General features: G+C 40.4%; 1 protein-coding gene across 6 annotated transcripts in view; it reads left to right on the forward strand.

The window, feature by feature from the left end:
* Window positions 1-12,866, forward strand: part of erbin (erbb2 interacting protein) — a 52,566-nt gene that overhangs the window by 28,734 nt on the left and 10,966 nt on the right. For all 6 annotated transcript variants that reach the window (XM_020082115.2, XM_020082118.2, XM_020082116.2 and 3 more), the window contains 9 exons: window positions 358-421; window positions 727-801; window positions 1,523-1,667; window positions 2,869-2,941; window positions 5,161-5,290; window positions 5,390-5,505; window positions 6,986-7,055; window positions 10,435-10,534; window positions 12,635-12,756. In XM_020082115.2, the coding sequence (XP_019937674.1) occupies window positions 358-421; window positions 727-801; window positions 1,523-1,667; window positions 2,869-2,941; window positions 5,161-5,290; window positions 5,390-5,505; window positions 6,986-7,055; window positions 10,435-10,534; window positions 12,635-12,756 (895 nt within the window). The remainder of the gene's footprint in view (window positions 1-357; window positions 422-726; window positions 802-1,522; window positions 1,668-2,868; window positions 2,942-5,160; window positions 5,291-5,389; window positions 5,506-6,985; window positions 7,056-10,434; window positions 10,535-12,634; window positions 12,757-12,866) is intronic.

Consider the following 12,866-nt stretch of genomic DNA (forward strand, 5'->3'; position numbering starts at 1 on the left):
TAGCAGCATACGTCACAGTTTCCATTATTCAAAGCATATTTCTGTCACGCCGGAGCTCTTAACGGTATTTATGTCCTCGTAAAATTACTCAGTGAAAGGAACAAAAGGCAGAGCATGTGTGTTGTCCAAAATCTAACCTGCAAATTGACAGATAACCTTAAAGGTGAAAACAAGTAAGGTTTGTTTTGGCTTGCTGTCTGAAACACATGGCCCACCTTGCTTGTAATCCTGGTCCGTGCTTTTGTTTTATCAGATGGGTGCAGTTTAGTGTTTTCCACTCAAGTCATCATTTTGAGTGATTTTATGCATCCCCTGATTTTTAGTGCCTCACTCCCTGTCCGTCCTCTGTTTCTGTAGAAGCATGCAGAAACTCACGCAGCTGGAGAGGCTGGACCTGGGGAGTAATGAGTTCACTGAAGTGGTGAGTATCTGTCAGTTGCACTGTCAGTGCCCAGGGCACCTCTCTACCTCTCTGCTGGTGACCTCACCTCCTCCCTCCTTAATCTACTCCCTTTCCTTCTCCTGAAATGGAAGCTCTGTGTTTTTTCTCTCTGCAAGATAACATTTGTTTTACACAATAATTTCTGGAGAATAAAAAATTACCCCATGATTTTTACCTTGTCTATGAATTAAGGTCTTGTCCCAGCAGGCACACACACTCTTATACACTCTCTCTCACAGACACACACAAAACTTAAGCCTTTTTTTTTCTCTTTACATCCATAGCCTGAGGTGTTGGAGCAGCTGACTGGAATCAAGGAACTGTGGATGGATGGGAACAGACTGACGTTTTTACCTGGGGTATAATTTACAGTCAATTTCTCCAATCTCCCTACTTTCAGTCCCCGCCGTGCCCCAAAACATTATCTTCAGATTATCTCCTGTGATTTTTCAGACTCCGTGTCTGCCTCAATTTTCATCAAACCGAACCACAGTCAGTTTACATCAGACTTTCATCTCTCAGAAGTGAAGGAGCTGCAGTTCAGGAAGGGCTCTCTCGCCGGCTGAACACAATTTGTTTTGCATTTTGCAAACATTCTTCAGCTTTTAGGTTATTATTTTGTTTGAAAGTAATTAATTTATAATGATGCTTTGATTGTCCAAATGTGTGACAAGAGATTTATTTTTCATCCAAATGACCTGCTTGTTTGTAACTGGGTCATAATTAAAGCATTAGTTCTGCTGCCAGCCTTTCAATGGCACCAGCTGTAATCACACTCTGGTCTTTTATAAGTAACGTCGTCTGTCAAGCATATCAAGCAAAACTGAACACAGCTACTGTTTCCCTTTTATATGATTTTCTGTTTATAAAATTGAAAAAACAGATATGTCATCATGATCATGTCTGTGATGTCTCATACTCACTTAACCTGACTGCTGAGAACTTTTCAGGATTGTTTTTTATTGTATGCAACCAAAAAGCATTACCCTGCAATCCTTGTCATATATACAGCAAGGTTACTGATGTACTGAAGGGAAAATTCATCCGTTAATGTGTGTGCGGCTCTTTTTATCTGTCCAGATGCTTGGGATGCTAAAACAGCTGGTCTACCTGGATGTGTCCAAAAACAATCTGGAGATGGTAGATGAGCAAATCTGCGGCTGTGAGAGTCTGCAGGACCTCCTGCTCTCCAACAATGCCCTCACACAGCTGCCAGGCTCCATCGGTAAAGATCATAAAACACACACAGACACACACACACACACCTTGTTTCAGGAAAATCCTTAATGAAACCGTTTTATTTCTTTCAGCTGTTACCAATGCATTTTTTTATCACAGGGTGCATTCTTATGTTGTATTGTCTAAACACTACTGCTAAAAGTGCCCCAACTTTCAGAATTATACTGAAAACAAAATCATCACAGAGGATGCAAATACCATTTCTCTACTTACCATTTAGACTTTGTTGTCCACAGCACACTATTGCCCATAACATTTCAAGACTATGCCACAAATATTGTTAGAATGTTATTTTTTAGCTCATTTTGCCATCACTGATAACTGGAAATTGAGAATGAGTAAAAGAAAGGAGGTAAAGGATCCCATTTTTATCAAACAGTTTTTATTTACCTCTTTTCATCCCTGGGGAGATGACAATCACAGTCTGGATCAGAATTGCTGTATTTTCTGTGTCACACATGCATGTGCAAAGGACTTTCATGGTGTGTGCACACGTGTATGCTATGTAATATACTAAACAGACCAGACATCTAAGCAGACTTTTAATTTGCATTCGAGAAAAGTAAAACATAAAATTAAGAAAAGGACAAATAGATTGATTAAAGACAAAGTGTAAGATCAAAACGAGCTGATGTAAAGGAACAAAGCATGATGTGATGATGTGAGTCTGAGGCAACTTGTAATTCACTGTATTATTTACAGAATATTACAGTTTTATATGGACGTTGTACAGTTGTTCAAAGATGCATTAAATACATGAAAGTTGTGCCACAGTAAGAAAAGTCAGTGATGTGACTGCTGTTAATGTGCCACATCTCTAGGGAAATATCTGTTTGCATGTCTTGTGCTGGCCTAATGCCCCTGAGTGTTTTACCAGATGGGAGAAGTGACATCCAGGGTGAAAGGGGTCACCTATAATCTTGCCAGCACACTTGGCGACCTTGCTACTGTAGATGATGTTCAGGCTAATAAAATCAGATGAGTCCAGATGGACAGTGCTTCAGATGTCAGGGTCGGCTACTGGACTCATTTACAGTATTGACAAACATGAATTAATCCAATTAACTGCTGTGATTGATATTCCTCTTTGTGGTGCAACAGCAAGTGATAGTCAATAACTGCCCTGAGCTGTGGTATGCATCTCTCTCATTCTCTCTGTTGCTCTCTCTCTTTTCCTCTTTCTCTAGGCTCGCTGAAGAAACTGACTGCACTGAAAGTGGATGAGAACCAGCTGATGTACCTACCAGACTCTGTTGGAGGGTGAGTGTTGCAGCAGTAGCTTTTATATCAGCAGAATAAACCCAGGGATCCATGGATTATTGTGCCACTTTCATCTCATCTGTCATCCATTGATCACATGAAACGTCTGTCAGATATTCTCTAAAGCACAATGTGTTCCCCTCTGATGATATTGAGTAGTTAATAATAACCGTGATTATGGAGTCTGAATCACAATAATGGTTCTAAGGCTGCCATATTGTTTTTATGGAAACAGAGGTTTGCCTCATTGAGGAGTAGTTGATGTTAATCTTTGGCCTGATGACCCTCCCATGCTGTGCTGACAGATTAAATCCACCATGGCTGTTCTCAGACTGATGTAGTCTGCAGCAGACAGGTGAACCCAGCAGTCAACAGCTGCGGAGGGAGGCAGCCAGGTTGACTTGCTGACCCTCCATCTACTCTGAATCTTTGTGGTCAAGCACAAAGATTAGGCTCCAGTTTAATCCAGCCGTGTGTTAGTTTTTTTAAATCAATGCAATCCCACACACACAAAAGAAATGCATGTACATTAACTGTCAATTAATATTACATCTGTAAATTTTCATTTTTAGTCCATTGTTTCCAAACACCATCAATTATCCCTAATGTTAAATTGTGTCTCCTTGTGTACTTTGACACAGATTATGTGACAAAGCCTATGGTTTATCTTAATCCCATGCAAGGATTTTAGCTTAAGCAATTTATACATAGCTGATTTTATTCAGTGCACTGTGGGGTGCACTGCCATGTTTGTTACTGCTCTGTAGGGGGTTGAATCCTGTGTTTTGGAGTTTGATGGTGCTTTATCACAACAGCTCTCCTGCAGGTTAGACTAACTTTGCATTCATCTGAATCCCCGAGAGCACATCTGCATTTTTTATTCAACAGTAAACCCCAGGTGCTCCTTCTGTGTCACCGTGGGTTCAGTTTGAAATGTTGTTGCTTTTGAATTTCCATGAGGCTGCATCAGTGTCAGTGCAGTGTATTTCACTGATACTGTAAGACATTGTCTGGTCGAAGATTGATCTGAGTTCTTGTTTAATCTTAAAGGACACTCAGTAGAGCACACATCTCTGCCAAAGCCAAGCAGTCCCAAATATGTCTTATTTTGCATTAAGATCTGTTTTAGTGTTTTTATGTTTGCAATATTAAGGAAAGTGATCAATTTTGGAAACCTTCTGGATCTGTCCACTTGACCCTGTTCAGACCTGGTATTATCATCCATCCTGAGTCATGCAATCTCAAGCAGGTCAGCATCCAAATGTGTCCTCAATGTGTCCTGAGATCCGATCACAGAGACCTCATTAGGAGGTGGTCTGGGACACGTGAAAGTCTGCCTACTCAGCTGACGTCCTCTGACGGCTACACTTTCACAGTGCATCAAACTTATCTTTATGCTTCTTTCAGGCTGACACACAAACACTGTGATATCGGACACACGTAAACTCGGCCTTGGTCGAAACAGCATTATTTGGTGTTAACAAACACAAATGATGTACATGTTTATTTGCATATGGAAAAAATAAAGTGACATCCACTCACAAGGGGTCACAGGAGACACATTCAAGATTTGAAAAATCATAGTTAAACCTGATCACTTTTTAACTGATTTCTCTGGACTGCTGCTTCCAGTCTGAACAGGGCCTTTTACTGGAGCCCTTCCAAAATTCAGTGGGTTCTTTCCTCGTCCACGCACCATCCCTCCACCAAATCTGGGGCATATTGGTCCAGTATTTTTTCCATAATCCTTCTAACAGACAAAACAAACAAACGGAGGCAGTCAAAGTCGGTGCATGTCTGTTATCCTCTGTGGTGCACACACACAGAAACTAACTGCTTCTTCTCCATGTTAGGTTTACACTCTAGGAACAGTTAAAAGTTCCACCTGATGATCTGAGAAATCAGGAGAATCACATGGTAAAAGTATTTTGGTCCCTAAGCCACTGAGAGACGTGTAGACAAGCAGCAGCACTTTCAACTGACACACTAGCTGACTGTTAAGAGACAGGAGGCCTTGTGTGATCTGTTCGGCTTTCTGGGTCTTTGTTGGGATTCCTGCTGCAGAATTTAAAATGAGCTGAAGTTTCCTGAGGGAAGACCTGAGAGAAGAACGTTAGTTGTCTAACCTGCAAGAAATGAAAAGTAGACAAACGGTATATACAGCACGTGCACCAATGATTATAGTCGTGTCTTTCTCCTTTGGCTTCCTCTTGTATTAGGCTGACCACTCTGGAGGAGCTGGACTGCAGTTTCAACGAGATCGAAGCCTTGCCTTCTTCTGTCGGCCAGTGTGTTTGCATTCGCACGTTTGCAGCAGATCACAACTTCTTGACCCAGCTTCCCCCTGAGGTGAGTGTATACATGTCTGTTGACATGTGTTTGGTGGCACGGCATGTCAGCCTGCTCATCTGTAACAGCTCGTAAAACCTTGGTTTCTTCCCATCACAGATGGGCAACTGGAAGAACGCAACTGTGCTGTTTCTACATTCCAACAAGCTGGAGTCTTTGCCTGAGGAGATGGGAGACATGCAGAGGCTCAAAGTCATCAATCTAAGCAACAACAAGTGAGTCTGGACTAATGCATAATGAGTGTCAAGTGCAAGGGCAAAAGTATTTCCTGTTTTTTTTCTTTTGGAATATTGTCATCTTAGAGTCCTTTAAGCAAAAAAAGAATCACCATGGGGTGTCTAGCATTTTTAAAACTAAACAATTCATCAATTTATCAAAAAAAGAATGACAAGATTATTCGCTAGATAACAAATCATCTGTACTTGCAGCCTGGATCATTTTTAAGTAGCTATTTGAAAGGAATTGTTGAAGCCTTACTCAATTGGTGAAAAAGCCAAAGAATGTCTTGGTTTCATTCTTGCAAGAGCGCTCGCACACACACAGAAATGTAATCCGCTAATTACAACGAAGTGCGTAGGATCATAATTCAGTCCAGAATGAAAATGAGTCTGGAAGCTGAGGCGTGATTTGAGGATTTAATTTGGGGGTTTTCAATCCTTGTGTTGCTCTGTGCCAAATACACTGAATAACTTTGACTATGACCCTGCTGCTCGGACATATTTTAAGTAAAATTTTAATTTGGCCAAAGTTACAGACCCTTGTATACGGAGCTCCTCTGGGGACATTTGGGGGAATAAGTGAAAATACTGTGGCCACGACATAACATGTGGGAACAAGATAACAAGTGAGCAAGCACAGTTAAAAGTCCAGAGCACCAGGAGCCTGGCTGCTTTTTTTGGTAGTGTTTCGGTGACAGGATGCGTCTGGTGCATCTGGACACAGGCTGAGATTGAGATCTACTGGGTGTGTTAGCGGCGGGGATTGATTTAACAAACCACACATTGTTTTAAACTTCCCTTAACCTTCCCTTAGGGAAAGGGTGCACGAGTTAGTGTCATTTTGGTGAGGACTGTCTGCATAAGTCTCAGAGAGAGAGAGAGGTGGGGCATCCAAAGGTAAATCTGTAAACTATATATCCCTCATTCCAAATAGATATTTCATTTCTGAGGATAAACTTTGACTTGTCATTCCGCCAAGCACACCCAGGAGGCTACATCTCAATCTCTCCCTGTGTCCGAAAGCGGCAGACGCACCCTGTCGCCATAATTCTAAATGCGCACAGTCAGGCTCCCACTGGACATTTATCTGTGCTTCTTACGGTGCGTCATTGCACTTGAAGATAGGGCCCCTTTGTTTTTAGTGACTATTGCGAACGTTTCCACCAGTGTGTCCTCAGAGTCAAGGCAGACAGTGTGTGTCAAACTAAAGCCTATTATAGAGGCTACATCATGTGATTCAGTGAAAGGTTTCCATGTTCAGTTCGCCAGGTCTTGTTATTAACGCGTGGCCACAAAAAAATAACGCATGGGAACGACTTAAAAACTCGTGGGAACAATTTTTAAATATTTTTTTCCGCATATCTCACCACGTACTACTAATTTTATTTTTTTAAATAACTTAACTGTCACTGGGTGTAGAGTCTTTTCGGTCATTGGTGCACGATGACTGAGCACCTGTGTTTTTGTGCCTCTGCAGGTTGAAGAATCTTCCTTACAGTTTCACTAAACTGAACCAGATGACTGCGATGTGGCTGTCTGAAAATCAGGTAAGATCACATGTGTTACTTAACATATAAATATCAAGCACATAGGATTTACAGCAGCTGCTACTGAGTTCAGTGCTGTCAGATCTTCCCTGTTGGGTTTGTCAAGGCAGCAGGTTACATGACTTGCCGCTGCAGTGAGCTATAAATTAATCTACTTACACCAAGTATCTCACAGGAAAACACATTAAAAATGCAGCAGACCACTTTAAGGACATTTGATCTAAACGTGCCAAATGGTAATGCAGGTCAGACTGATACCCTAAACTCTACTTCTCTAAGTGTAGGAGGATCCTAATGAATGTCCTGACAACAGTAAATGTTTAAGGGCGAGAGCATGGTGATCTAGACAAGCCTGTCAGACAAATCTGAATGACAGTGAGATGGTTTATGAAATAAGGCATCAGCAGCTAGTAAAGCAGAAATAGAGAGATCAAGGCAATTACTTGAAATTTGGACGACTGCCTGGGCTGATGTGTCCCTCGACTGAAAACAAGATAAACCTCACAGAGGTGGAAATGTTAAAGTCTGGCCAGCTCGTATGTGAGGAAGCAGCTCACAGTCCCACTTTGTCACAGAAGTTTAGATCTACATGGCAAAGGAACTGCTCATATCGAACTTTGCAGTGAGTTTCTATGTGTCCAAAGGCACAGTGAAGTAGGAGAATACCGCATTGCTTCAGTCTGTTTATGTTTTCCATCTTATAAATATTTCTGAATTACAGTCTGTTGATTCTCACCGTGTTCTGCAAATCAATTATTCATGCTTTTTCTCATCCTGGCTGGATTATTGTCACAGAAAAATGCCGCCATATCAAAGTTTCATTCAGAAGCAGACATAAAGCCCACATCTCCTCCGTCCTTGCCTAAAGTCAGCTACCTATTGAATACAGAATCAAATCCAATAATTTTTTCATTTATTTTCTCATTTAAAAAGCTCTCTACAGTCTGTCAGTTTGTTATCACTAAGTTGATGGAAACTGGAGCTCCGTTACCACAGTATAGCCCCTACAGACTAAAACACTTGGGTAAATGCAATCATTTCTTCTTCTTCATTATGTCAGTCTAGTCGCTGACACTGCACCTCTTTCAGCAGGACGTAATGACGTGCATTAAACTTCCAGGTGTTGGCACATGAATGATTATGTACTTTCACTTTTTGTGTTGGTGGGTTGTTTTTTTTTTTTGTTTTTTTTTTGTATCATGCAAAATACAACAATGCCATGGAGTGCTTCTCAGTTTCTGACGCGTTTCTGACATCAAACATGACTCACCAGGGGCAAAAACAGATATATGCAAGCTTCTTTACTGGCAATGGAAAATGAGTCAATCGCATTTTTTGGCAGGTTTAACCACACTTCAAAAACCTGTTTATACCTGCTGATTTATGACTTGCTTGCCTTATCAAGCGTAGTTTCTCCTTCCGTCCAGCCTCACCGTGGTCTTCATTCCCTACAGTTTGTATCAAAGAGCATATTGGAGCTAATTTATTTGCACATTTGTGTGTTTCCCAAGAGCTACATTTACTAATCTACTAATCTTCTTTAATAATCAATCACCAATGAAGACTCATATCACATATGGCTTCATTCTCAGCTCTGAATAATATCGACACACTGTTTCTCAAACACTACGAGTGTGAACATGAAGTCAACTGTCAGGTTATCTCAGTTCCCTGCTCTGAAACATTTCTCTACATTAATTACCGTAAATAAAATAAATCTGTGTGAAGCTTGAGAAACATGACACTGATCTATAAATAATCCCTTCTCATGATGTGATTAGTGGCAGTGATGGAACATTCCTATCATAGTTGTGTCATATTGTGGAAAATGTGATATCTCTGAGGGAGCATGTGGTTGAAAAGAATTAAACGTAGAAAAGCTGTTTTTTAAATGGCTTGTGTACAGTCTTAACATGTTTAAAAGTTTTTCAATTACTGCAATGGACTAAATAACAGACAATAATTTACACTCAGTTGGAAATCTGCAAATTTTCAACTACTACTAGGTCCGATTTCTTCTGCTGCTGCAATACGTCTGTAAGGACTATGCTAAATAAAATGTAATAGCATTAATGACTTACAGATTCTCTTTTCCAACTAAGTAACTTTCACTGCTGCTGTTGTTTTTTTTTTGTTTTTAGAAATAAATGTCTTACCACACATTTATCCTTCTGGCTCCGTGCAATTCAAACAGAAGCTCTGCTCTTTTTTTCACCCTCGCGTGTTTAAGTCTGTGAGCTTACTCAGAGATTATTGAACTAACGCTGACCAGCCGTTCTGGAAGTAAAATATCAACTCAGAGTTCACCTTTTGACCCAGAGTTTTATAAACCTGCTCTCAGAAACAGGACCCCAGGTCTTTATGGCTGGATAAGGAGGTCGATCGATAGGGCCAATTTCCCAGGGAATAATTTATGGAATAATCTGGTCGTTAGTTTTTCAATTGATTGATGAATAGTCAAAAATTGGAGCAAATTGCGATAAAAAGGTCTTACCCAGCGCCATGGTGACATCTCAGAGTCAATAAATCTCAAATAGATTCAATTAGCAATGATACAGAGAAAAGCAGCACATTCTCTATGAATAAGCCAACATGCTTCTTTCAGAGAATAATTCATGGCTCTCACTGAAAACAATGAGACGTGTGTGGGGGACTGATGTTTATGAAGTTCTGCAATTTAGTGAGGATCCAAATACCAATCCAGATCTTCTGAATTTAAATGTGGTTTCATATGAGGACTGTTGGGCCATGGCGGAGGTATGCACTTTTCTGGGTTTAGTTAAGGCATGAGCTCCATCGGTGTGCCACCATTTAACCATGTCCATCTTATACAAACAATAATTTATGTTTTCGGTCATAATAGCATTTAAAAATGTTCTGCAGTTTTACTGACTTGTTAAGTACTTAATACTATGAAAGATGCTATATAAATGATGTTTACTCAGTAAGAGTTGTGCCTGTTGTGTCAGCATTGCAGAAGAGAAACCCAGGGGAGGCAAAAGGCAAATCAGCACTAAGACACAGGGATACTGTTGGGCAGGTGCCACAGTGGTAACAGGGCCTAGGGGACACATGGTGCTTAGAGCTATTTCATCAGGAAATGGACGACAGGAAGAGGCATGGTGATGTACTTAAGTAACGTCTCATTAAAACCAGGTGAAGGAAAGAAATTCAGCTTGGAATAAAGATGGGGAGTTATGGGGGATTGGTGCAGTTTGTGGTGTGTTATTTCCCCCTAGGTTTTGTGTTCTTTTTCATGATAGCTACCAGACTATGTGTGGCACAGAGAACACCAGGACTCTCTTTTAGCACTGAGTGTCTTAACAAAGCACAGTTCATTGAAGATAAAACCCTCAAACCTACATTTTGTCCCCCACAGTCAAAGCCCCTGATCCCTCTGCAGAAAGAGGAGGATCCAGAGACGCACAAAACGGTGCTGACTAACTACATGTTCCCCCAGCAAACCAGGACAGAGGATTGTGAGTACTGTTCACTCAACACAACATAATTGCTCTTTAATATTCTGTCATGATTCATCTGACACACACTCAAACTGCAAATGCTTCTAACCTAATTTCACTAATCACTTCTTAGTAGAAGAGCCGGGTGTTAAGATTGGGGCTCATTAATAAAGCAGTACTACCATGCACTCATTCATCTCATACTACTAGTATGACTAATACAAGCACAGTTGACAAAGACAAAACAGTGACAAAGTTTGGGGAAGCTGGTGGAATACACGAAGCAGGAAAATATAAAGCCAAATAAAACAAGTAAAAGATTAAATTTTTAGTTAAGTTTAATGTGTTTTGATGCCAAATTATCAGGCATCACCATTCAACTACCACTTGTATCGCAGCAGTCTTAAAGGTGACCTGCAGGGATCCCTGAATGCATATTTTATGAGGGGCTTCGTTATCTGAGATGAACTCTTCTCCTCCTGTCGAGCATCTGTTAGTTTGGTTAGGTTTCCTATTGCACCAGGCGTCTTGCCCTGACCCTGTCGCATCTTAGGTTTGGAGTAATTAGTGGTTTAAGAGCTGCATTCTTAAATGATTGAAACGGTTGAGAATGAGCTGCTTGATTTTTCATAGTTTCTCATGTGTTGTACCTGGGGTTGGGTGGCATCTACTGTAATAGCATATGACAGCATGTACAGTTAAATATCACTACAGTGGACACATTTACGTGGACATCCATATTCTCACAGTATCTGCATTAAGCCAATAGTCTCAGTAAGACACTGGCATGTAACGGTCACAGCATTCTTCTGACAATCTGAATAAAGTCATACTCTTCAGAAGCAATAATCAAATTGAGGAATATTTGATATTCTGACCTTAGTCTCATTAAGTTGACATGTTTACAACTTTATTGCATCATTTTCACATCAATATACGGCAGTAACCATCTGCTCAGCCACACATATCCTGGGTCAGAGTGTAAACAAGTAGTAGGATGACGTGTTGACATACCTGTAACATGGGAACATGAATATAATATTCTATTGGCAACTCATGTAAATATCCTAATAGTCAGATTTCTGCTGTCTATGTAAACAGAGTCAATGTGTGGGGGTGGAGAGGCGGTGACTGGCACCGCCCGACAGCCCAACCACCTGAAAAGTTTCTTGTCTGCCAGTCATCTGCTTTATTCCATTTTTCGTTGTGACTTACTAGGAATTTTTCCACGATAATTTGATATGGTTCCTTGTGCTCTTCTAAGAAACTTGACTAAGTCATGACCTGACTGCAATTATAAAGTTACACAGCTTGTTGATATGGAGAGTAAACACAGGGGGCTCACATTCACCATGTGAAATGTTTTTTAAATTGTAGATAAGCAGAGTTCCTGATATGATCTCATTTCAGGTGACGATGGCGTCAAAGGAACTGAAAATAATAACTTTCTCATAACTGGGTTCCATGGTAGCACGTATTTTCTGTATGTGTAGAGGCAAAGAGCATTTCAACACAGGAAACCACAGACAGACGCACACTGAGAAGCTTAAAAGACCATTTTAAACTCAGGTGAACAGACATCATCAGACACAACCGGACACAGCAGATAAAATGTAAGATGTTACTGCAAAGTTTCAGAAAAGCTGTGCTATTATATCAACACTATGACCCTTTTAAAACAGTTATAATACCCTTGTTTCTTTTTTGAAAATAGTCAGGAATGACAGCATTCTCCTGCAAGACTCTTAATTGATTGTACTTTTTTATGTATTTGCTTTATTGGTGAAAAATAAACTTGACTTTTTTTCACTTTATGCTTGATTTTTATATAAAATTGTTTAATATTCACCAATGATAGTTTGAAGCAAATGCTCAAGTATTATAAATACTGCACTTAAGCTCTTTACCTTCTTTCATTTTCATGTAATTTACTAGAACCACACTCTTTTTCTCAAGTTCAAGTACCTCCTCAGTGCCTTCAGTTTAATGGCAGGCCTTGTGGTGTCTTTGCACCATCTAGTGGTCAAAGTCAGACTTTCATGAATTTCTCTCAATGGGGATGACTTGCAAAGCAAATTAACAAATAATTCTCATCCTGGTTTCTGCTTTTTCCTCCAGACATACCCAACTCTGACTCGGAGAGCTTCAATCCAGCGCTATGGGAGGAACAACGCAAACACCGAGCTCAGGTCGCCTTCGAGTGTGACGAGGACAAGGATGAGAGAGAAACGCCACCGAGGGTTAGTGACACACATTGGTCACAGTTCAAAGAGTCTAGTTTGGGATCAACTTCTTTTTGATTTAACTGTTTTCATGTAAAATGTCCTTTATGACCCATCATAATTAAAAT

Source organism: Paralichthys olivaceus, chromosome 18 (genome assembly GCF_024713975.1).
Source record: "Paralichthys olivaceus isolate ysfri-2021 chromosome 18, ASM2471397v2, whole genome shotgun sequence".
In the NCBI taxonomy this organism is placed as follows: Eukaryota; Metazoa; Chordata; class Actinopteri; order Pleuronectiformes; family Paralichthyidae; genus Paralichthys; species Paralichthys olivaceus.